Source organism: Dermacentor silvarum, chromosome 2 (genome assembly GCF_013339745.2).
Source record: "Dermacentor silvarum isolate Dsil-2018 chromosome 2, BIME_Dsil_1.4, whole genome shotgun sequence".
Taxonomy (NCBI): domain Eukaryota; kingdom Metazoa; phylum Arthropoda; class Arachnida; order Ixodida; family Ixodidae; genus Dermacentor; species Dermacentor silvarum.
Window position 1 is genome coordinate 61,453,408 of NC_051155.1, and position 26,553 is coordinate 61,479,960.

General features: G+C 47.2%; 1 protein-coding gene across 1 annotated transcript in view; it reads left to right on the forward strand.

Annotated features, from left to right (window-relative positions):
- The first annotated feature begins 6,817 nt into the window (after positions 1–6,817).
- Positions 6,818–26,553, forward strand: part of LOC119440075 (protocadherin-16-like) — a 162,832-nt gene continuing 143,096 nt past the window's right edge. The window contains exon 1 of the mRNA XM_037705017.2: positions 6,818–6,965. Coding sequence (XP_037560945.1) covers positions 6,833–6,965 — 133 coding nt within the window. The 5' untranslated portion in view covers positions 6,818–6,832. The remainder of the gene's footprint in view (positions 6,966–26,553) is intronic.

The following is a 26,553-nucleotide window of genomic DNA, read 5'->3' on the forward strand; positions in this document are numbered from 1 at the left end:
GTAAACATGAACCCATCTCGCTCGAAGACTGCTGAAACTCGCTCTCATACGCTGGAGTGAGGAAGCGCGGCGGCAGCGGCGATCGAACTGACCTTCGTGCTGTCTCTCGCTTCAACGCGAACTGAACGTCGAAAGCACAGCGCATACGAAGCTACCGGCACTCCGCGCACTTTGTCCACATCGCAGATCGCTTTGAAGATGAGGCTCACGCGGGCGCGCACTTTGTTCATGTCGCAGATCGCTTTCAACATACGGCGGCCGCGCGGCCACGCCGTAAGCCGCAGCCGCCGAAGTTGGATTTAGAAATAAGAAAAGTAAATTAAAATGAAGAGTTTTTTTAATACCTGACGTGGATGGCGAATCCTTGGCACAGTACAAGGCTCATATTATTCTTTTTGCTCCGAGAAATATGGCGTGTCGTTTGATACCAACAATAACGGCCAGGCCCACCGGCTAGGTCGTCTCGAAGCAAAGAAAGAACGTCCATGAATCGTGAAGCTTGCACAGTTTATAGATACGTAGAAAATTATCTCCTGCGGCGGTAAGCTTAAAGACAGATGCTTTGCTATACGTGAAGGTTATTCTGCAAGTGTGCGCCTGTAGACAAGAAAAAAGATTTACTTTTACGCGCAAGGCGAAGAAGACTCTCGCGAAAAAAAATTCTTTCTTTTTCAGCAAGCAGCGCGGATTTCACACTGTTTTATCATGGGAAACACAGTTGTCCGAATTCACCGCTAGCCTTCACTTGAATTGAATTTCATGTACCGTGCATGAGGGATGGCGGGAGTAAAATCTCTACAATAGCAGCTTGACTGAGATTCCTCTTTTGAGACTGATGTCATCAACCTTGATTCTTCAAAGGCATTCGCATAGCTCAACGACGTATCATGGCTGAACTCTGCTGTCTTAACCTCGACACGCTTATATTATCATGGACAAATATTATTTAGCAGCACCCGCTCAATTTACCACTGTTGGTAGTCAGGTGCCCACGGAAACAAACGGGATTTCAGGGGATCCTCAAAGATAGATTCTTGGCTCGCTTCTATTCCATATAAATTACTTAGAAATATATCTATATAAATTACTTCTAGTGTTACCCACATGATTACTTAGAAAAACATCGTTTATTCGCCTCTTCGCAGCCGATTGCGTTGTCTCCCGCCGAATCTCAAACGTCATGAATCAGACTTTACTGCAACATGGTCTAGACTTCATCAAAGCATGGTGCTCACGCTGACTTGCGAAGTCCAATGTTTCGGAGTGCCATGCACGGCTGTCTCACGCAGAAGAACTGACCTCGCCTGTCAGTGTTATGTTAAATCTACATACATAACCCTTTAATGCCCCAAGGTTGCTTGATTACCTAAAAAAAAGAACACCCCTTTCCTCTCCTGCAATTAGAAAAACAGCATATCAGATGTTCGTTAGCAGCAAACTTGAATATGCCTCGCCCATTTGAAGACCCTACCATGATTACCTAATTAGCTCTCTTGAGTCAGATCAAAGTCGTGCTGCCCGGTTTATATAATCAAAGTATGATAGATATCTGAGTTATTCTCATATTAAATAATCTCTTGAACTAATTACTTTAGAATCTCGCGACTCAGTAACTTACACCTCAACTTTTCTCAAATGCACTGCCATTTCCGCTTGTCGGAATTCAAATTACCTAATCAGTTCCAACGGAATTCAACGTTTTTATGGCACGACCACTTGCATTCAGTAAATCATTCCTTCTTACAGGCATCGAATAATTTTTATAGTATTCCCGAAGCTGCCGTTCTTGAGCGTGACCCGTCAAAATGTGGATAATCTTTAGCAGCACTTCTTGTTTGATCCTTAAGAAATGATTCATTTAGGTCTAGTACGTTTTCTATTCTGTTTTGTTGCTATTGTTATAGGTGTACACATTTCTGGTTGAAAATAACGATTGCATTTTTCTTTTTGTTCTGGCGCTTCGCGTTTCATTGTGCGGTTGATTTTCAATCTGTTAATTACTGTTAACCATTGTTTTCGTTTTGAATATTGTTATTTTCTTTCCGTGTTTAGCACTGTTCCCCTATGTATTGGTTGTTCCTGTGTACCTTGTTTTAGTACTACTGCTATTGCTTTGCACAATAATGACAGAAATTTTTATCTTTGTTTTACTCGCTGGTATTTATTTATTTGAAAACGGCTGCTGTTCTGTTAGTTATTGCATTCGTTTATGGCATGACCTTTTTGTTATTTCTCATCGTCCCTTATGTAATGCCCTGTCAAGCGCCCTTAAGCGTTAAATAAATGATGATGACGACGACGATGAAATTATTTAAGTGTCTGGTCTCAAATAATGCCTCAGAAACCGCGTTCGAAATCACACAACGACTTGTGCCGCTAACGGCACCATTTCTGCTCATATAGGAGGCTTATTATTTCGATATTCATCTGATGAGCCCTTTTCTCCCTTCTTTCAATTTCCCTTTAAAAGCTCTACCGCGTCTCCGCCACCCAAAATCGATCATTTGTTTAATGATGTATGAGCTAAAATCGTTCTGCCTCAGAATAGGCGTCTACTTCTGCGAAGACGTTTATATATTTATTTCCCTTTTATGCGGTCGAGAACACCCTCTCTCTGCCAGAGTGTTCGCTGCGTTTGCACGAACACAGCCGTTCCCCGAGGGCTGTTACGTGTTCTACGACCAGCGCCAAACTATTATCACGAAGGAACAAAGCCGAACAACGCAAAAAGACAGCCATTATACCGGCCAGCTCTCTGCGACAGGCACGTGCCTGCTGCATTAAAATAAACTGCCGCACCAAAACTGAGGCGCATCTTCTTTTCACCCCAGAGTCTACGAAAAATTGCTCCGTCTGCCTACCACGGTGGCTGCATCCGTGATTACGGGGTATCGTGACGTGCATCGTTTCCAGAAATACCCTCACGTACATTGCCTTTTTATCTCGTTATGATTGCATAGCACCCTCTAGAGAGAGAGACTCCATACGTTTTTCGTATGCATTCAGCGGTCGTGGTTCGTAGCGAGGAATAGAAAAGCCTAGTTAAAGATAAAGGCATTCAGTCATGCACAGTGATTTTCTTTATCATGAACGTATGGAGTACAATACTACACTAGCGGTGCGTGCGTGCATGCGTGTGTGTGTGTTTGGTACTATCTGCCAGGAACAGGGTGGCGATCAAATTGCCATTTGTTAACTAAATTATGTTGTTTTTATCTTCCACTGTACTTGCTTCGCGCTCTGATAGTCCGCTGCCGCTCTTGTCCGACATTTAGCAGCAGTCTCCTCCACTCGATTCCAGAGTGTTCGAACACTCGATTCCAGAGTGTTCCCGAAGTTTGCGTAATGACGAACCCGATGGCAATCGTTCATGACGCGATAGCGCCTAACTAGCGGAACGACTGAGCGTTAGTGTTGCCACGTCGAATTAGTTAGGTATCCAGTGAATATTATGACTGCAGATGGCGTGGATGCATTGTAGTTCTATATTGCACCGGCTATCAGCGGCCCTTGTGCTCCAGCCATGGCATGAAATCTTGCGGGCGTACTTCCCTGCATCGTCATATTTTATATACAGCCACCTCCATGCACTATTCCCCCCCCCCTCCCCCCTCTTCTAGCATATGCCTGCAAAATTCCTGATTTCGTCACATCACCTACTTTGCTTCCGTTCTCGACTGCGCTTCCCTGGTCTTGGCGCCTTTTCTGTTGAATGAATAGGCCACCGGTTATCCACCCAAGGCATTACATGGCCTGCCCAACAAAGTTTTTCCCCCTTTTGATGTTAACTAGAAGATCCCCCTGTACAATAATCCCACTTAAACGCGCGGCTGTGTGATCGGGTTTGACAACACAACCGTGCCTGCACTGTAGATTGACGCTGCCGGGATCTGCATTTCGGTTCCGCTTCACCACTACGCCCACTTACTTGGCTCATTTAGTTTTGCAGTTTGCCTCCTGCGATCTCAAATACAAACAGGACATGTGTCTGTTCTGTGTTCTGTGTATGCGGAGTGGGTATTTTTATAGCCCTCCAATGTATACATTGTTTTTCTCTAGCGTCCTAGACATTAAAAATAGAACCAACTGTCCGATTTCAACGCGTCTGGTGTTATCTAACTTACTTCTGTCTTATTATTCGTTTTCTGTAGTGGGGTTCTAACCACACATACATGCATGCACGTAGCCGGAGATGCGTCTAATACTATGATGTATTTTCCGTGCAGCGTTTACTGCCGAAAGAAGAACGTGAAAGAGTTAAGCATGCTTTGGTAAACATGGAGGGAGGAGGAGGAGAAGGAAAGGGAGGAGGAAAGGGAGGAGGAGGCAGGAATGTTAACCAGAAATGCGTCTGGTTGGCTACCTGACGTTGGGGGAAGTCGAAGGCGCTCACACAGGCCAGTCGCCCTCAAGAAACCCCAAAGTGCCTTCATAGCCTTGTGCGCCGACTAGCCATGGGGACGGTACTCGAGTAGTGCCTGCACAAACAATGGGCCAATCGTCCTGTCGTAGCAATGTGATAGACAGTGTTTCTCGCTGTGACTGCAATTGATGACAGTGGCACAATAAATGCTCGATGTTCTCTTCGCTGCCGCAGACATCGCACGCAGCACTGTCGGCCATTTCAATCAATGTCGTGCCAGCCTTCGTGAAGGCGACTCCAAACCACAGTCGGTACGGAAGCGATGCCTTAGGTCGATGAAGCCCGGGTGGAGATCGGAGCTGAAGCGAAGGGTTTAGCTCACGTAACCTGGTGCAGCTTGTATTTGGGGCATTCCACTGTGATAAAGCGATTATGCGTGTCTGTGCTGGAAATGGGAATGGTTACGCTGTGTACTTCTTGATGTGACGTTCGGGCAGCTTTCTCTGCGAGATCATTTCCCCTAATCACGCAATGGCCAGGTAACCACTGGAAAATAATTTCGTGACCTTCTTGTTCGACGTCGTGGTTAAGTCTGACGATTTCGTAAGTCAACTGTTCGTGAGATCCTCGCTGGAGAACTGACTGCACACTGTGTAAAGCCGGCCTCGGGTCGGAAAACACGGCCTATTTGCGACGACTCTCTGCGTCAATAAATTGAGGTGCACTGCGCAGAGCCGTGAGTTCCGCAGCCGCAGACATCATGACATGCAACGTCTTGAATCGTAGTGTTACTCCTAGCGTCAGTGTAAGCAAAACACCGCCAGAACTGGTCGATTTAGTCAATCCATCACTATAGATACGTACGTGGTTCCTGTAATTATCATACAGTATGATAAGGTGAAGGTGCTATCCCGTTTCGGTGGAAAGTTCAAATAATTAGCTTAGCTCTTTTGCCCTAATTTTAATGCTATAGAGCTGCACATGCGACAGCATGCCTTCTCTTAGGTGTTGGCTTCCATACCGGTACTTTCAACGACAGCGATGCGGGATTTAGATTAAGTAGGCAACGCCCGAGACTGTAGATGTACACATGAAAGGTGAATTATTACAAATATCAGGATTGGGAGCTTATACGTTACAGTATCAAGCCACATGTGTATATCTCTACTGAGCCATATATGACAGTTTTCTGTATTTTAGAAGAATTAGTTACCAGTTATGCGTTAAATCATCTGGGGGCCTACGTGCTTATTGCTGCGCGTTATTAGTGCCATAAATCCGAACATTTGTCAGTTTTGTTCATGCTACCTCAATACCAACTATATACGCCTGCGTCATGGATGAGTATCGCCAGGGCTGAGTATTGTAGGTGACGAGGGAAGCGCAGTTGCCAGATTCAGATAGCCGCTACAGTTCCTTTCCATTCGTTTTATAGCCAAGTAAATTGTTATTATAAATCGTGGATGCATACAATTGCGCACAGAGATCATGAGAAGCCGACCGGAAATTGTTTTCTTAAGTGAGACAGTTCCAGCCCTACTACACAGATGGAAAAGAAAAGGGAGGAGCGACAGGGCACAGCACAACACATCGCACTAAGGGAGAGGAGGGTCTCTGCAGATGGGAGTGGAGTCCAGGAAAGAACTCCATCTAGAACAGCGTGGTGGGGATAATACCTGTTCGAATTTCGCCTTGTCGGGAATTAGACATCGAACAAAGATAGCGGAATGCTTATTTGCTCGAACTTAGTACCGGCGACTGCCGAATGAGGTGCATTGTAAAAGCAAGTGGTCAAGCGTTTCACTGCAGCATCTAAAGCCAGGCAAGATGGGGCTAAGCGCACGCCCTTGGCGGAAAAAGAAAGAAAAAGAACTGACGTTCTTCATATCCTATACAGCTTTCACTTTTACATACGTGACTGCAGAAACAAAACATAAAAGGAACGGTATCTTCTTTCCGGGGCAAAGCAGTGTCTTGTGTGTTTCGTGGGTGAATGTGTAACATCCACCTTGCTGATGAGATCTCCTAAGCATTCGGTTTTGTCATGGACGCTACAACAACCGCCGCCGTGAAAGTTACTTGTGAGCAGGCTGCTTTCCACGTTTGCGTCATCAATGCCAGTGCGCTTTGGCGTCGCTAGCATTATTCACTCTGCAGAAACAGCGCTTTTTGGTCTATGCCTAAAGAAATGGCAACGGCGATTAAGAGGAGGGGGGGGGGGGGGAGTGTATGAAGCGAGGATCAGTGAGAAGTGACATAGAGCCACAAATTAAGCCCCTTAATGCAGCACTTGGGCAAATGCGATGAACCGTGCACCGGTGGTGTGCGAATGTGCGAGAACACACTGGGGGTCGCTGTTGCCGCCGTGTACATTTATATTGACTCAAATGCGTGCAAGATCTCACGTCCTTCATTTTCTTTCTATCTCTCTTTTTCGTATTCCCAGGTTTGTGGAACTGGAGCGGCGTCATGGCGGTGTCGCCGACTTCCCATCCACGTACAAAGCGACGGAAGCCGCAGTTCCACTTCTCCGGTGTTGGATGGCTTGCGCTTCTGATAGCTGCATCAGAGTGTCAAGCGCAGACCACTACATCAAATCAAGGTGAGCTTACCAAAGCATTTATTGCGTGGGTGTAACGTCAGGAGACATTGCCGAGGCTAAAGGGGCTGCGATGCCAGTGCAAACAGCGCACGAAGTTCAACTAAGAGATGAAGACGCTTAAATGCGGTTCGATACTTTTAATTTGGATTCAATATAATAGTATAATAGTGTATAAATGCAGAGCAAACTACAAGGCCTCAAGCTGTCAAATTGTGCCGAAATTATAAGGCTTCTTTAAGAGGAACACAAACGTGAAACATTAAGTGAAGCTCTACATTTCCATTACGCATCTGGAACGTCAGATAGTTTAGTATCACAGTGATTACAGGATGCATAACCAATAAAGGACAAAGAAACTGAAAGTGTGGCGTGATGTAATTTGTGCACAACCTCCATCTGACGCGACGCACTCCGGGAGCGTCTGCGAGCTCGTTTGCTTCCCTAAGTGAGGCAGTGAATGGAAGGGAGGCCCTTAACAACACGAATAAAGTTCAATAAAATTAAATCGCTTAATTGTGTTAACACACAAAAGTGAAATATACACGCACAGAAGAGGCACCCAAAACACCAGAGATTGCTGCGGAACTCTCAACAGCAAGTATAAGTATACTGAACAAGCAACCTGAAAAGTATTAGAACTGGTAAACTGTTTAAGCAATACCATAACAAGATGATTACACAATATAATATTCAAAAGAACCGTTTTAAATAAAATACAGATAAATCACTGGAAATGTTAGGAACAAAAGTAGTACAAATAAAAACACAAAAAACTCTCATATTTCAGTTGTCAGGAGCCTATACGCGCTAAAGTGCTTTGAAGAGATTGAACTGGAAAAAAGCATGGCTCCATATCTAATGGCCACTGCTTGCTAAGAAAGTGTACACCATGCAAACAGAACAATACTTCAAGCAGTGACACATGATAGACATCAATATGTCAACCGAGATTTATTTTAGCATTTGTTATCACCGTTAAGCAGTGTTACATTTGCTTAGAAAAAGACAGGTTAACTCCTCCAGTGGGAACGGGCTACACGAAATCGTTTAAGCGTCCAGAGTGCAGTTTATTATTCTACTTTTGTCCGTTTATACTTTTGAATTACTGGGTGAGACAAATACACGGCCTGAAGCTGTCATATCGTGTCTTAATTAAGAGGTTTCTGCAATATATCCGCGGATAAGCGGCAAGATATGCAGATGAAAATGTATGTGCGACCTCAAAAGGCTGCTTGCGAGACGTCTTGCAGTGCGTATTGTAATATCACATTCGAAATGGTCGAGAGAAGCAGTACACCAACCCAAAGCCAACGTGCGTCGGTCGCTGCTTGGCCAAGTCTAGACTTTAGATGACTGCTTGTTCCTAGAATGCGAAAGATGGGAAGAGGGAGAATAACTTTCGTTTTTGTGACTGCCGGTCCTTTGCTCTGACTCACTTCTTCCACTCCTCACCCGGACCGATCGCGACCTCGATCTGAGGCGTGAACACTTGTCGCCGTTCATTCTCGAGAGGTTCGCTTGGCCCGCACGCCATCTGGCCAGCTCTCTTTGTGATACACCTCTCAGGCAAAGCTTCGAGCTTTCACGCATGTAGACCACAATGACGCACGGCTGACCGTCTGAGTGTCGTCGCTTACGGGGACCGAGAAAACCTGGAATAACAGCGCTCGCTATTAAGGCTGCGAGCTGAGCCTGAAAGATTGAGATAACGAAGGATACATCGAGACTGCGGGCATGACTGTAGGGGGCAGTTGTTGGTACTACGTTTCCATGCCTTTTGACATTCCAGGTTGTGCCTTGACGCCCCCGTGTCCCCTTTCCCGCCCTCGCTTTCACCTCCCCTGTTGAATCGTGCCGCTGACCTCCACGGTGTAAGCATTAGTGAAAGCTGCACCGACATGCGTTCGCTGACCGTTAAGGACTATGCACCTTTCCATTGTTCACTCCTATGACTGAGGTACTGGAGAGCGTAATTAATTTCCTGAGAATGAATGCGGTGGCCATGTAGACGCAAGTCTTGACTGCTGCTTCTTCTTCTTCTTTCTGGGGTTTTACGCCCCAAAACCAGTTCTGATTATGAGGCACGCCGTAGTGGAGGGCTCCGGATTAAATTTGACCACCTGGGGTTCTTTAACGTGCGCTACAACGTAAGCACACGGGCGTTTTTGCATTTCGCCTCCATCGGAATGCGGCCGCCGCGGCCGGGATTCGATCCCGCGATCTCGTGCTCAGCAGCGCAACGCCTTAGCTGACTGAGCCACCGCGGCGGGTAGTCTTGACTGCTCCAAAAGCTGCTGGAGTCTTGACTGCGCCAGCAGCTTTCAGTGTTCGCGGCGGGCCATGCCGGCCACGAGTTCGAACACTCTTTTCGCAACGCGCTCACGCGAGCGCTTACTTCTGCGCTGCTCGCTTCGGGTTGGACCGTTTTAAATGCGAAGCATTTGTTGGCGAACATTGGCAACTTTTAGAGTATCTATCTATCTATCTATCTATCTATCTATCTATCTATCTATCTATCTATCTATCTATCTATCTATCTATCTATCTATCTATCTATCTATCTATCTATCTATCTATCTATCTATCTATCTATCTATCTATCTATCTATCTATCTATCTATCTATCTATCTATCTATCTATCTATCTATCTATCTATCTATCTTCCCGCATGTGTCTTGGAGCTCTTATACTCGTTTCGTTAACTTGGTAGATACCAAAGTTAGCATAGTATGACAAGAGTGTCCGACGCACATGAATGATAGGTCATGAAACGAATGTCATGTCATGTGTGTCATGTAGGTCATGAAACAGCCGCCTACGCCCTGGTGCTCTCATGGTCGTTTCGTTAACTTGGTAGGCTCCCCGTACACTGCTTCGAATAACATCAATTCTGACAGGGCGTGGGATCTGCCGGCTATTTGGTCTATCTTTTCGAAAGGTGCGTGGCGGAGGTTACAGGGTTGGCTCCGCAGTGCCCAATAGCGAATGTCGTGGTCGTACTTGTGACGTTGAATTCTGTTGGGCGTGAAGTAGGTCACTCGGCACTGTGGCTGCGTTCTATCGTTAGGATGAATAACTAGACTGACCACTTAATGACGCTAGTGGTACGGAGATGTGCGGTTTCTTCGCTTTAAAAAGCTAAGGCTGTTTTGTCAAAGATACAATGTGGCTGCGATGTTTTGAACTCCTTCGCATTGGTGTTTGGAAATGCTCACTGATCGGGCAGCATTTCGTTCTCCTTTCACGTGTGCCGCCTGTTCTGTTGCCGTTATAAGTACTTCTAGTTTGTGCAAAAATTATTTAATTGTAAAAGCTACCAGTTGTTACGCATCGCCACCACCTTCACATGTTTCTGCTTTTTCAAGGCAAGGCTTCCTATTTTACTTAAGCTGGAACGCAGTACTCGTCTTCTAATTATATTGGGCATCAATATAGGCGAACAACTGTGGCAATAAAATCTGTAAAAGCTGACTCATACTTTGAAAGTATGGTGCTCCGTAACCTTGCAACAAAGTGCATGCGGCCTACTCATACTTTTTTACGCTTTCATCGGTCCCTCAGTAAAACGGCACTCGAAACTGGGAGAACGAAATGCAATGGTGAAAACAGGTGTTACGTGTAGTTGAAGCGCACATTGCCCCAACCTGTAGTTCACCAGCGCATTTTTGTAAACTGTACAAGCACTGACGCCAGCAAACTTATTTTCGAAACGCAATCTATACAGTGTTAAATAATGTACACCTTAAAAGTAAACGAGGGTGTGAATTGTAAGCCGATAAGCACAGCCTTATGCACTTTTAAGGGTGTAAATTATTTTACAATATAGGTAGATAGGCGCGGCATAGGGAATAAACGCCTGAGTACCTTATCTCCTTCTACCGTCGTTTGGCTATGTCCCCGAATAAAGTATGTGGTAGCTAAAACGTTAGCACGAACACACACTTGGCGCATAAATTAATTCGTGTTGCTTGGGCTTCCGTAATCGTGCACGCTCCTATTTCCTGATTGGACGGTTGTTCGTGTAAGCTACGATTTGAACTATGCTTTGTTTCCTTTGCCTCGTGCTGAGCGCAAAATTGAGGCTCAAATGCAGGCTATACAGTAGCCTCGTTCGGACGTGGAAGGGCTGCAAGATTCTGTGCCTTCTGAGATTTTGTTGAAATATTAAAAAAAAGACGCCCGGGGACCAAAATTAATTCGAAGCGCTGCACAGAGTGTGCACGAAGGGGTTCGTCCAGGTTTTCTTTTTAATAATAAACACGTGCTACGTCTACGCTTATGCGCTAGCCTCCTTGCTTTTATTGTGTTTCTTACCCCGCTAAAAAATTATACTGGCGTGCAATCTGACCCTTTTGTTTTTCAATAATTTCAGTAATTGGTTTGTCTTTATAGATATGAGATACCTTTACAAACAAACAAAACTGAAATTGGCTTATTTATTCGCCTCGCAGACAACTTCAGAGCTGACTTTTCTATGCTGATAGTACACGCCAGTGCGTGCTACCAGTAATCGATTCGCAGGCTTTAGGCCTTGCCGGTAAACAAGCTCTAGTTCTGTCATTTTTTTTCCTCCATAGCCGTGATTCGTTAGCTTATCGCGGAGGTGGTGCTTAAACAGCCGTCTAACGGATTTCAGTTTGCCAGCAGCTTGTTCTCATCAGCGAAGTTGGCGCCGTTGCTTCACCTTTTCGAAAATGGCAATATAAGGACAAGCTTGCCCGAGGACGCAGCAGTAATCGAGCAAGTCGCACACTGCGCCATCGTCCCGGTGCATTCGTTTCCTTGTTTTAGTTGGAAGCGCGTGTCGGTTGTTTGGTTGTAATTCATTTCCGAGGCAAAACAGGATGGGTATCTTCGACGATGATCACCGAAATGGGACGACGCATGTAATGGATCTGCGCTTGTCTTGCGCGTTGGTCCGTCGGGTGATTACGCACTGTTTTTCCTTGAACCACGAGCTGCATTATGCTTTTTCCATCTCTCCTTATTGTAGAGGCGAATTCCACTGTATGACTTTGAAGGAATACGGTCTTTCCTCAACGCCATAAGGCGTTAGAGAAAAGGCCACATGGCGTACGTTAAGGTACGTGTTCCAATACGCGTGTGCACTCTAAACGTTTTCTTACGCATGAAGAGAAGTCATTCGTATGCACTATCTGGCGGCAGTGAACTTCTGCGCCTAAGTTCGAGTTATAGCATCATATCTTTCTAGCAGCAAGGGTAACCATTGCACAAGCGAGATATTAAAAAAATAACTCGAGTGACATTATATAGGTGGAGTGATAATAAACATACCGAGGAGCAGGTAGACGACGGAAAAATGAATGTATTGGGGATTTCTCTATTGTTGCACATTCAGATGTGCCGGGCTGGTTGGTTAACAATTGTCGGCAGTGCAATTTTTCACACTGCATCCAAATGCTAAAAGGAACATCATTGTGTGTGGAAGGCATACTTCTCTGAACTGGTGCTAAGCGCAGGATTGCTGCGAAATTGGTATGACTCGAGTTTAGTTGCATAATCGGGAGGCGCCCCTAAAGTGAATAACGAAAAAGCTTATTTAAATAAAATTTAAGCCGTGAAATTTCCTTAATTTATGGTGGTCGTATTGGAGATCACTCGTGCCAGTACGTTCGCCTTTTCAAGTAATCTAGCTCAGCTGGCAGGGAGATTCTTAATTGCTGTATTCTCACTGCGAAAGAAACACAGAAACTTGAGCATATATTTCAAGGGAGAAGCTATTGTTCTGACTGCGGAGTGTGGGCCCTACAGTAATATAAGAGCTGGTCGAATACGGTGACTCATTCACGCTTCGGAGTGTACAATGAAAAAAAACTTTATGCTTTAGTGGGGTTTACTTACGAACTGGAGCTCCATGGGTGGGAAAGAGAACAAATCTTAGCCCGGCGGTCTATTTTTGTACCAACGACGACAATGTGTCCGTTAATTCCGGGTATCTACAGTACAATCTGAATAGCTGGTACTTGCTAGTGGCATCGCCAGAGTAATTTACATGGATGCATGCCTTGTGGCGTAATTACGTGCGGCATTTACCTTGCGAGAAAGGAATTACCGATGCTGGGGAACGAATTGTCACGCGGCGATAACGTATCTACAGTTGCGCTGTACCCCAAGAAACGGTAAATTGAGTAAGAAAAAGCAGAAGAGTGGCTCATTAAATGGCAGTCTCCTCGAGAGTATCTTGAGATTGTCCTATTTGAATACATATAGTGAGATAGCCGTAAGAAACGTGGTCGTATCATACTAAGTACAAGAGCAAGAAGATGAATGAAAGGCAGGGAGGCTAACCAGGACTGAGCCCGGTTGGCTACCCTGCATTGGGAAAAGGGAAAAGGGAAGGTAAATATTAGGAGAAGAGATTGACTGCTGTGAATATCACCCTCATATTAACAGTTCTCTGCTATGTATCACAGACGTCCACTCAGTCCGCGGTAGCTTTAAGAAATCGCAGCATCGCTTTTGTTACCTTTGGTAGCTACGATACGTGAGGCCATGGTCCCAAGATCTTGTTCAACGTCAATGGTTTTGTGTACAACTGATTTAGAGCTACGCAGAAGTAATGTCGTTCATTTTCGAAGGATGGACAGTAGCACAGGAGGCGTTCTAGTTTCCTCGACACTTGGTGCTATCGGCCATTCCAATAAAAATATATATGCATTGGTGAATGCAACGCCCCGGCGTAAGCGAAACAGCATTGTTTCCTCACTTGGCGGAAGTCCATGTAACAGCCGAAGTTGCATAGATGGGTCGAGAGAAAGCAACTGATGGTGAGTGAATTGAAGTGTGCGCCACTTCTCCAACGTTATGGTGCGCTAGCTTGCTCAAGTGTTGGGCTGCGTCAGTCATTGATTAAGGTACAGAAACAAGGTTTGTTCCTTCATGTGCTAAGCCCAAAATACTACGTAGGCTAGTGAACTTAAAAAATTGCGTAGCTTAATTGCACTGGAGGCGAAATGCTAAAGACACAGCGGAGCTGATGGGCACCTAGCTAGTTCTTGCCTTTGGGCTAGGCTAAGCACTACCAAGTCATCCCGAGCAATTTCTAAAATTTTATTGATTATTCATCGATGATCGATGATCAATTAGCTATTGAGCGTCAATCGATTGGCTATCGCAAGGTATTGGTCACGTATTTGGGCTAGGCTAAGCACTACCAAGTCACCGCAGCATTTCCTGAAATTTATTGATTAATTGTTGATTATTGATTACCTATTGATTGGCTATCGTTTGGCTATCGCAAGGTATTGGCCACGTATGTGGGCTAGGCTAAGCACTACCAAGTCATCCCCAGCACTTCTCAGAATTTATAGATTATTTGTCGATTATCGATTAGCTATTGATTGGCTGTCGATTGGCTATCGATGACTGACTCAGCTTAAGTTGGGCCAACCATGCTTACCTAGACTTATCCAGGCTCAGCTTCGCTGGTTCACAGGGGTATATGCCATTGCGTTTCGACGCTTTCTGCACAACCTCCACGATCGACTCACATCCCACTTTCTTTCTGTTAAGGCGCTACAAATTACGGCCCGCATAAACAACTCCGCGGTTAATATATGTGGTGGCCATTCAGGAAGCTGACAGGCCCCGGCAAATAATCTCTTATGAAGCAAATGGGTTCAGACTTGAGGTCCTGTTATGAATAACTCGCCCAGAGACGTTATACCTCCAACCAAAAAAAAGCATGTCTTGGCGCTGTGCTTGTATCACTAATGATCTTCTGGCTACAGAGCGGTTGGATGTAACTGCGAAGAATAAGATTGATGGCATAGAATGGCATAGAAAAAGGTTGCGCAGATAAGCGCTTACCGGTACCGGATGTATGCATAGGCAACTTCTTACATCTTTAATACGTAAGGTAGCTGACATAGCACAACATGCGACACGCACAAATCGCCACTAGCTCCGTGTTGTCATGTATTCTACATTTGCGTGTGCGATCTAAAGGAAAATACAATATAAATATCCACCTACAGGCAAAACAATTGAATTCATTCACGCTTTTTTCGGTTTGGTGGGTGTTTGGCTTCCATTACCATTGTGTCTTTCCCTAAATTGGTTACTCAGTGAATGCAGACCTTGAAGGAAGGAAAAATATCACTTCTTTGACACCCTAAGCAGATGATGCGGAAGCCGCATTTTCACACGGCTGTATATTTAGGATCCATTCTTTCGGTAATTATTTTATTCCACAGCTGGGAGCTTAAAAAACTCAAACTGCATTGCATTTGGCGGTGACTGCCTGAAATTATGTACTTGCGATATCACGCCCTTCTCCCTTTAGCACCCTCCGCCATTTTCACGGCTACTGACTCTAACCGCTCGTAATATCGCGAAAAGCGGTTCAAGAAGAGGTACCGACCGCGTATCCGTATTCCGAGCCCATCTATCTCGTCAGTGCAGCCTCGTTCATGCCAAGCACGGATGTCGGCGAATGCTACGGTTGCTAGCGGAGGCAACCATCCCTGCTCATCTTGATGATGGCGAGCAAGCGGCACGGCTCACGTGTCTCAGTCACTTATCAAACTCGTTCAACCGTGCAGTGAGTGCAGCCGGCAGAGATTTATAAGTGCGAAGTTCGACGTCTTTCTTCTTTCTTTCTCTCTTTCTTTCTTCCTTCCTTTCTTTCTTTCTTTGTTGCAAGAGCGTGAAAAGCGGAGCGGTGTGTTTAGGTTACAAGACGGCGCAAAACGACGCTGTTTTCACGACCACCACAAGATAGCAGCGATGATTTTCCCCCACCGGAGGCGCTTAGGTCTTTGAGCGTTCAAGTGTGCCGCGAAACGGGAGACCGCAGACGTGCGCGTGCTTGATTGCCGTGAGTTGTGAAGTGATGGAGCGCCGGCAGCAGGCGTTGATTGTATGCTTCGTCGGTTGTGATTGGCACAGTGCCTCCGTTCTTCACTTCTGTGTGCAGTGTTTGGTGTGCTGTAGTAGATAATTGAATGTTTCCTTTGCTTCGAAGCCAGAACCTTGGCTAGGAGAAGCGCAGTTGCGGAAACATCGACAGTAATTTTCACTTGTATTCTTGCAAGCCTGACGCGAAATACCAGTGTATGAGCTATCTTCAGCAACCCGTATGCATCAGAAGGTGAGCTCTGGATTCGAGCTCCTGTACACGTGCTTAGTCTCATAGCAGTGGAGTAGCCGCGCGTTTGGTTAACAGGCGTTGACTTTATTAATAGGCGCTGGTTAACGGCTGTAGGGTTTGAAGGCGTTGCATGCATTGACGCAGCAAAGTAATCTTCAGGCAGGCGCGCTGTTACTCCGGCATTTATAGACAGTACAGCGCAGTAGCAGCACCACTTCTTGCACAACGAGACCATAAAAAAAAATTGCGAATGTAATAACACTTTTAATTCCCCCAAAATGCGCAGTGTATGTCAATGAAATCCTTTTTCTTATTCAGTGGTCGGGCGGTGCACCTGTAGATTATTTTTTCAAAACATTTTCCGCACTTCTTTGGAGCTTCGAGTTTGCTTATTGCTGAAAAATAGGAAGGACGAAATTCTTTTTTCAGTTGCCGTGCCGAAATTATGACACCCGACGACGTCACAGGGCTCCACGATGTTACAGGAAGCTTTACGTTAGCGCTTTTCTACGTCTTTTTTTACATTATTTGCATACATATCAATCCCTTCTTTTCAAAGTTACAGTTTAAGACGGACCTACTTTCAATTCAAGAACCGGTTTCTGTTAGTCTCGCTACACTAAATAAGTACTAATAAATCGATTTAAAGTGATCAAGTATCTTTTCAAAGCTCCATTTTCGTAAAATTGACGATAACGTATTGATTGTTGAAAAAGAAAGAATATTTAAGTCGAAGTTCCCATTTTGGAATTTTGTGCCGAAACCTTCTTATCGGCCCGCCTGCGCGACGTCACGTATTTAAAAGTAGAAAATTGTATTTCGCCAGTTGTGGCACAGTAGAAATTCTTAAATACTTGCTAAGTTCAATCCTTGGCTCTTCAGAAAACAATGTAGTCCGTATTCCGTATGTGTTTATAAAGGTAAACCAGGCTACAAAAGGTTGGTTCTGGAAACGACCGACGTACATAGAGAATCATATTGTTATGAGCCAGTTGTCCGGCAGACAAAGAAGATGCTGAAGCATAGAGCCGAAGAGACGAGGAAGAGGTGAAATTGCGGTTCGCCATCTTTGTTGTTGTTGGCCAACATTTAGTCTTCTTGTACATAGTCTGAATAAACCCCCTTTTCTGTAAATCTCCCCGTAACATCTTGGTGGAAGTGCGGGGTACATCACCAGCACATCACGGAACTTCGAAGCGGAAACCTCGTGGGCCCTCCGACCATGTCGACTGAGAGGCCCGCTGCTTCAGCTTCGGCTACCACAGCGCCGATTGTCTTGACTCAACTCCGGGACCCAGGCGCCTTCTCGGGCACTGACAACAAGGACGTTGAAGACTGGCTAATTGAATACGAATGCGCCAGCAAGAGCAACCGTTGGGACCCGACTCTAATGCTGGCGAACATCATTTATTACCTCGAGGGAACGGCCCGTGTTTGGTTCCGAACACACGAGGAGGAATTGACCAGTTGGGACACTTGCAAGCAAAAACTGCAGGAACTCTTTGGGAAGCCACTTGGCCGCCAGCGAGCCGCCAAGAAGGAACTTTCGTGCCGGGCCCAAACATCGACTGAAGCGTACGTTGTGTACATTCAAGATGTATTAGCACTCTGTCGGCGGGATGCTCGAAGCTGACAAGGTCAGCTACATTCTTAAAGGCATCGCAGACGACGCCTTTAATTTACTCGTGTACAAGGACTGCTCGACGGTCGACGACATTATAAGAGAGTGCCGACGCTTTGAAGAAGCAAAGAGCCGTCGTGTCTCACAACAATTCGTTCGGCTCCCTAATACCGCCGCTAGCTCATCGTGTGAAGACGTCCAGCCGCCTGGTACCGAAAACTTGCTGCGTCTTGTCCGGCGTCAGATTGAGGCTGCGTCTCCGTCGGTTCCCCCGATACGTTCTTACGACGAGTCCCGCCCGGCAGTATCTCTGATTCAAGCTGTCGTACGCGAAGAGCTGGCGAACGCAGGCATCCGTCCGATCTGTTCTGTAAGTAGCCCTACAGTCGGCAATTTCTTTCGACCTCCCCGCCCACAATCGACCTACCTTCGGTACCGTGACCCAAACCAGTGGCGCACACATGACGACAAGCCCATATGCTTTAATTGCAATGGAGTTGCTCATATTTCCCGCCATTGTCGCTATCGTCAAATTTCGTCTCCTCGTCCCGCGTACGCTTACCGCCCAGAAGACAGCCGGTTCTCGCCTTTTCATGCCCGCAATGACCTGCCGCACTGTGATGTTGCTGCTCCGACTCCACACTACGATCGCCGCTCGCCGTCCCCACAGAACCGGCGTTCTCGCTCACCGATTGCCCGTCGCTCACCGTCGCCATACCCCGCCGTCCCTCTTCGGAAAACTGACCGGTGCAGCTCCCGGAGGTGATGCTGCATTGACCAACCAACTCGGAAATCCTCTGTTGACCCTGACCACCCGACAAAACCTTTTGGACATCGAAGTGGACGGCGTGCCTGTTTCGGCGCTCATAGACACGGGGGCGCAATTATCGGTTATGAGCGCTCGCCTTTCTCGTCGTCTCCGCAAGGTTCTGACGCCCGCGGCGTCGCCTGTCGTTCGTGTAGCCGACGGCGGCACATCTTGCGTCGTTTGGATGTGCACTGCGCGTGTGAGCTTCGCCAGTCACAAGACCTCAGTTCTATTCGCCGTTCTGCAGCAGTGTCCACATGAAGTCATCCTCGGCCACGACTTCCTGAGTACCCATTCTGCCCTCATCGACTGCTCTTCTGGCCTTCTCCAGTTGGAACTTCCTTTTGTACCCGATCTCCCCACCGAGTCACAGCCGCGTTTATGTGTCGCCGAGTTTGTTCGCCTTCGACCAGCCGCCGCGACGTATGTCACACTGACCTCTGATTCCGCCATTTGTGACGGTGACTACGTCATCTCTCCTTCCCTAGACGCTGTTTTAACAAGGCAGGTAGCCCTCCCTCACTCTGTTGTGACTGTTTCTGCAAACCGGGCATGTATCCCTACTCATGAACTTTGGACGGACTCCACAGTTTCTTCCCGAAGGTATCACGCTGGGACATATAGCACCTTTAGACGCACACGACCCTGTGGCCCTTACTATGGATGCGCCCCTGTCTTCTGGAAGCCCTGACACTAGTATTTCATTTGATGCACATTTTGACGCCATGATCGCCCCCGACCTTTCGGCTGCTCAGTCTGACGACCTTCATCGTTTGCTAGCCGCTTACAGCGACGTTTTCGATTTTGCTTCGCCCCATCTCAGCCAGACAAAAGTTGTGACTCATCGCATTGACACCGGCAACGCCAGTCCCATCCACAGGCGTCCTTACAGAGTGTCTGCGACTGAACGGCGCGTAATTCAAACCGAAGTCAAGAAAATGCTTACAAAGGACATCATCGAACCATCTACGAGTCCTTGGGCGTCCCCTGTGGTGCTTGTCAGAAAAAAAGACACCTGGCGGTTCTGCGTCGACTATCGCCACCTGAACAAGATTACTAAAAGGACGTGTACCCTCTGCCGCGAATTGACGACGCCCTCGACTCTTTGCATGGCGCACAGTACTTTTCTTCTATAGACCTTCGGTCCGGCTATTGGCAAATCGCCGTTGACGAAAAAGACAGGGAGAAGACCGCCTTTATAACACCCGATGGGCTCTACCAGTTCAAAGTTATGCCATTTGGCTTGTCCAATGCCCCCGCAACATTCGAAAGAATGATGGACTCCCTTCTTCGTGGTTTCAAGTGGTCTACTTGCATGTGCTATCTCGATCACGTAGTCATTTTCTCGCCTACGTTCTCCAGTCATCTAAGTAGACTCTCAGCTATTCTGCGCATCCTTCGCAATGCAGGTCTTCAACTTAACTCTGCCAAATGCCGCTTCGGTCGCCGCGAGATCACAGTACTTGGCCATCTTGTCGATGCTACAGGTATACGGCCTGACCCTGCCAAAGTTAGCGCCGTTGCCAACTTTCCGACACCTCGCTCTACTCAGGACGTCCGTTCCTTTTTCGGCCTGTGTTCTTATTTTCGGCGGTTTGTCAAAGATTTTGCAGCACTAGCACGGCCCCTCACCTGCCTGCTTAAGAAAGACGTGACCTTTTCTTGGGGTCCTGCACAAGCGTTCGCCTTCTCACAGCTGATAGGAATACTGACATCACCACCAGTGTTGGCTCACTTCGACGAATCTGCGCCCACAGAAGTCCGTACCGACGCCAGTGGCCATGGAATCGGCGCAGTTCTCGCCCAACGTCAGCATGGTCAGGACTGCGTTATTGCTTATGCCAGTCGCGTTCTTTCCTCGGCTGAGCGAAACTATTCTATCACAGAGCGAGAGTGTCTCGCTCTAGTTTGGGCCATCGCCAAGTTTCGCCCTTACCTCTACGGCCGACCCTTCACCGTTATTACTGACCACCATGCTCTATGCTGGCTGTCCTCTCTCAAAGATCCCACTGGTCGCCTTGGTCGATGGGCACTGCGACTTCAAGAATACTCGTATACCGTCGTTTACAAGTCTGGCCGCTTACACCAGGATGCCGACTGCCTCTCCAGATACCCAGTAGATCCACCAGACGCTGCCCTGAGCGACTCCAGCCCGTGTGTTCTTTCCATCTCTCAACTCTTCAACATCGCTGCCGAACAACGCCTTGACGAGTCTCTACGCAAGATCATCGACAAATTGCACTCCCACGCTCCTGATCCTTCCCTCCGCCTCTTTGTACTCCAAAACGACACGCTATATCGTCGCAGTTCGTCGCAACAGGTCAGGACTCCCTGACGGTCCTGACCTGTTGTTAGTCATCCCGGCTCACCTCCGTTCCACTGTCCTGGAGCAGCTCTACGACGCACCAACGGCGGGACATCTTGGCGTGTCACGCACATACGACCGCGCGCGCCGCCGTTTCTATTGGCCTGGGATGTCCCGCTCAGTGCGCCGTTACGTGGGCTCATGCGACCTTTGTCAGCGCCGCAAAAAGTTGACTCTGCCGCCTGCAGGACATCTTCAGCCTCTGGACATTCCTTACGAGCCTTTTCACCGCGTCGGTCTCGATTTACTTGGTCCGTTTCCCCTATCCACCTCTGGGAACAAGTGGATCGCCGTTGCCACAGATTATGCGACGCGGTTTGCCATTACGCGTGCACTTCCCACTAGCTGTGCCACCGACGTTGCCGACTTCTTGCTGCATAACGTCATACTCCAGCACGGAGCTCCTCGGCAACTGCTCACTGACCGTGGGAGACAGTTCCTGTCCAGGGTGATCGATGACATTCTAAGATCCTGCGCGACGCAACATAAACTGACTACAGCCTACCATCCACAGACGAATGGCTTGACAGAACGCCTGAACCGCACCCTTACTGATATGTTGGCCATGTATGTGTCTGCTGACCACCACGACTGGGACGTTGCACTACCGTTTGTGACATTCGCGTACAACACTTCCAGGCATGAGACCGCTGGCTATTCGCCGTTCTTCCTCTTATACGGTCGCAACCCTACATTGCCTATGGACACCCTGGTGTCTTCTTCTGGGTGCCCACCCACTGAATATGCTCAAGAGACCATTGCACGTGCCGACCATGCACGTCAAGTTGCTCGCATTCGATTTTCTGAGTCCCAAATCCACCAGCAGTCTCGCTACAACAGCCACCACAGGACCACCCACTTTGTCCCTGGATCGCTCGTTCTCCTGTGGTCCCCAGCACGACACGTTGGCTTATCCGAAAAACTGCTCTTCCAGTACACCGGTCCATATCGCGTGTGCCGCCAAGTGACTGATGTCACTTATGAAATCGCTCCACTGCTGCCTTCGTCATCCTCTGCTCCTCTCCGCAAGGACATTGTACACGTTGTCCGTCTCAAGCCCTATCGTGTCCCGGACACCCCTTAATACCTTGTCCTTGTGTGCTAGTTTTTTTTGTTTTTTGTTTTTTTTCATGTATCCTTCGTTCACCTGCACCGAGTCGGGGCTTTCGCCGCCGGAGGGTAGTGTTATGAGCCAGTTGTCCGGCAGACAAAGAAGATGCTGAAGCATAGAGCCGAAGAGACGAGGAAGAGGTGAAACTGCGGTTCGCCATCTTTGTTGTTGTTGGCCAACATTTAGTCTTCTTGTACATAGTGTGAATAAACCCCCTTTTCTGTAAATCTCCCCGTAACAATATTAATGAATTAAAAAAAGAAGAAAAAAAGACACGAAGTTTCACAGCGCCGACTGGTATGCTAGTTGATGCTGCGTAACTTGAGGTATACAGCGCAATAGGACCCGCAGGATGACAGCGGAGACGAAGATACAGCGTTACTAACAACTTATTGTTTATTGCACGTGGTCTCTGCCTATATACCGTCGTACAGCAGGAAGAAAACAGTGGAACAAAACCTCCGTTCGCAACATAGATTACTTTTCGGCATAATCATCCGCCACAGGCCGCTTTCGCGACAGGAACATCATTTATTTTTTCGACAGTGAAGCAGATTTGCAGCACACGCATTGTTAAAAAAGAGAAATCCTGTTCCTATCGGCGGTTGCAGCGTGTGACGGATGATTACGCTCAAAAGTAATGTATATTGCGGCGGTGGTTTTGTTCACCTGTTTTCTTCGTGTTGTCCTGTGGTATATCTGAAGCGATCACGCGCCATAAACATAAATTGTTAGCAGTGCTATTTCTTCGTCTCCCCTGTCGTCCTGCGTGCCCTTTTGCGCTTTACCTGAAGTAAAAAAAATAATTTCAACAGCGCATGTGTAGTTTCCGGGATTGTTCAAAAATTGACGCACGTTGAGAGGGAGGTGTTTGCGCAGCTTCCCCATCCTACTTTGAAACACCCATGTTCGCACTATAGCCATGCGCTGGTCAAGTTCCTTTTTGACGTCACTTATGATGAGTAGATATGTATGTCTGTTGTTTCCAGGAGAGACCTCTTGTTGCGGGTTTAGCGCTTGTATGGTCTATTTCTTTTCTACGTTCCGTTTTTTTCTTCTTGCGCTGTTTTTTTTTTTCGTAAGCCGTAAATGTGTCTCGGTGGCGGCAGCATGAAGCAACAAGGCAGCGTCAGAAATGGAATTCGGGCCGAGGACCTCCATCGCCGTATGGCATTGCTGCAATAAAGCAGTAGACAAAGGAGGCGTTCCTATGCCACACTTTATGGCGCTCAGCTTGTATACGTGGTCGGCGTGAGTCTGATACGGAACGTGTCTCCGCCGTCGAGAATTAAGGCATTGACCGCGAAATGCGTCTACGCTGTTCAAAGCACGATGGTCCGACAGCTGCAGCCGTGCGATGTTTGCTCCCGAAAAGTGACCGCTCTCTTTCTACGGCGTGAATCTTAGTGCTCACCCACTTTGATTTTTTTAACATGTGTTTTGTTTTCGCAGATCGGCTTCACCAGTGATTTCATAGCCACCGCTCGCAGAGCGGATGCGTACAAGGCGTCTTGTCTTTTGATTTAGTAGGATGAAATTGAAAACGTTGACAACTATTGTGTCGCCGGATTCTCCCCGAGCCGCAAATTATTCAATGACTGAAGGTTAAAGCTATATAAAATATTTCGCGGATTTTACGAGCCAGAAACGCGGTTTGATTATGAGGCTCGCCGTAGTGGGGGACTCCGCAACAGTTATGGCCACCTGGGGTTCTTTAACGTGTAAAATCCGGCCGCCTTGGCTGGGATCGAAGCCGCGACTTCGAGGTCGGTAGAGCAAATCAACGGTGTCTAATCGACCCCGCCGCGGGTATGGCCAAAGATTGATGGCGTGAGGTGGTATGAAAAAACGTGCCGAAAAATAAAGCACTTTTTGCAAACATGCCAAACAGACACCAAGAAAAAGCAGCAACAAAACGGCACTTGCAGCAATGTCTGAGAATAAACGCATGCAAATTATTCAAGTCAAGCCAATAATGGGAAAACACACACACACGCACGCACACGCACACACACACACACATACATGGGCTAAGTGTTGACACCTGTACATATATAACTTTCCTTAAACAAGGTTAATAATCAAAGCTTTTGAGTGCCTAATGCGCTCTTTTTTTTAGACTTCTATCGCATGTTTAAATATTGTAGGTTAAGATAGCGCAATTGTGTTCCATGAGGTGGGTTACTCACGTTGGTGGACATTTCCAGCACGAGAAATCGAATTTCTTAATACCTATATCAGATAATCTCAATAGTTAAATTCGTAACTAATCACCTTGTAGCAGATTGCAACTGACGACTCAGAGTCGCTGAGTCGCAAGGCACGCGCACCTCTAACAAAAATTGGAAATAACGTTTTATTTAGATATGCCGTAGCAAATTGTGCGAGGAAGTGCATTGTAGCCCTAGTTAAACTTGTCTTCCGCTGCTTTAGTGCGCGTTTGTTTGTTTGTTCTCGTTGTCGTTTTTTTTTTTTTATTGAGGAGTGAAAGTGCGAGGGAGGGAGACGTGTGAATATAGTCGACGAGCTGTAGAATGTGCCTCATACTACTGATACTTGCGGGTGCATGCCCGCATGGCACACGATGCACCTTGAGTGCTCGCCTCGGCATCCGGACCACCCGTGTCGGTGGAATGACCGCGTTCCGCATGCTCCCACTCGTCCTCTTCCATAGCCTACATTATCGCGCGCAATATCGGAGAAAGCGGCGATCACGGCAGATTAACGTTGATCGAGGGGTCGTAGAAATGGACGGGGCGGAAGGGACTCTTTAAACCTCGACGATGCGGGGCGGGGGCCAGGAGTGGTGGGGCATTAAGTTTGCCCCAGTTTCTGCAGCAATTACAGTGCCTGGCGTTGGGGAATCTGCACCGGAAACGCCCCGCCGTTCTTCGCTTGCCTCATGGCCGGGCCCGTCGCGGTTTTACGCATACTGTGCCACACGCGAGTCATTTGCGTGCTATACAGAGCTACGGCATCGCAATTATTCTTGCGCTGTACTCGTCTTAGTAGGCGAAGGTTCGTCAGGTTTGTGTAGCCAATAAGAAAGAGCCGGAATGTCATCGCTGGAAAAAGAGGACCGTGCATAGGTTAGGTGTGCCTAACATTTTTTTCCCCTTCAAGGTCACACTGAAGAAGGAAAAACAACCGCCAAATACGTGCACACAGATTGGCACAGACAGAGCCCAGATGAAAAAAAAATTAAAAAAAATCACTCAGTCCATGCCAGGCTTTCAGTGCAAATTCCATGGGAAACTTAGGAAATAGAGCATCGCCTTTCCACTAACTTGCTTCACAAACATGCACATGTATGTTTGTGTATGTGTGCAGTCAAGGTCTTAATAATGTGTTTTCTATCGTTTAACAAGACCTGTTATATCGTTTTCCAGTGTTGGCTCTATACCCATTCAAAGAAGCAGCACCCTAACTCGTTCTCAGGTAACCGACACTGACTTTTAATGCTACAAGGTATCCGCTGTGGTTCTTTCATTTTTTGTTTCTTGTAACGAGGTGGTGTAACGTAGATGTTATAGAGTCGTGGCACACCGTTTTTCATCCTTTGCTTTAGCCGCATACAGTAGTAGTATGAGCAGTCCAGCTTGGACGCAGCAATGCAGCCACCACGGCAAGCGGGGCAATATCCGAGAAAGAAGCTCCCTGACTTTCGTCCTGTGAAGCATTCAGCTCACACCGCTGACCACAAACAGAATAGACAAATGTATTCCACTGATATTTTTGTACTTTTTCGGACAATCTTTCTGTAATGTCCCTGAGGGGCGCCGTCTTACATTACTGTCACACCGGTGATTTACATGCGTTGATCGTAGTAAAATCATTACATCCTGCATTCGCGCCCATACTGATGGAGATTTCGCACTCCATAGCTTTGTGGAGAACCTGGGGAGCGTCCACTGCTGGGGTTGCAGAGGGCACCACCACAGCACCAAAAAAAAGAAAAAAACACTGCCCAAGCACTCCGTACAGATGGCTAACCAGCGAAGCTGAAACGTGCGGCCCAGGTGTTTATGAGTGGGTTAATCTCGACGGTTCATTACAGCATTTCTCAATTATTGGTTACGTCTTTGTGCTTCTTAATGAGGTAACACACACGTTCGGCTGCGACGGAAAAACGACGTCACTGACGGTATGCCCGCAGACCGCCGCTGTCGCTTGCGTTCGATTTCTCGAGTTTGCTCGGTGGCATGGTTAGCAGCATTCTCCCGCCATTGCCGCTTGCGATTCTTCAAAATTGAATTGCTGCAAAATTAAATCTGTCCGTTATGTAAGACAATGAATGACTCATACCCCCTTAAGCAATGACGCATACCTCCATAAACGCGGCCTCCCCATTACGATGACAGAAGAGAAGTGAAATTCTACGCTGGAATGATTAGCGGCAACGTAGCCAGCTGTGGAAGAAAACGACGACGACGAACGCGGGAGCAGTGACACAATCGCGTACTGAGCACGAGCACGAGGGCAACCCGAGGGGCGCGAACGCTGCGGAAGAAGACGACGGTCGAGCCAATGCTGATAATGATAGTTCTCTGTACACAGGTGACGTACAGAC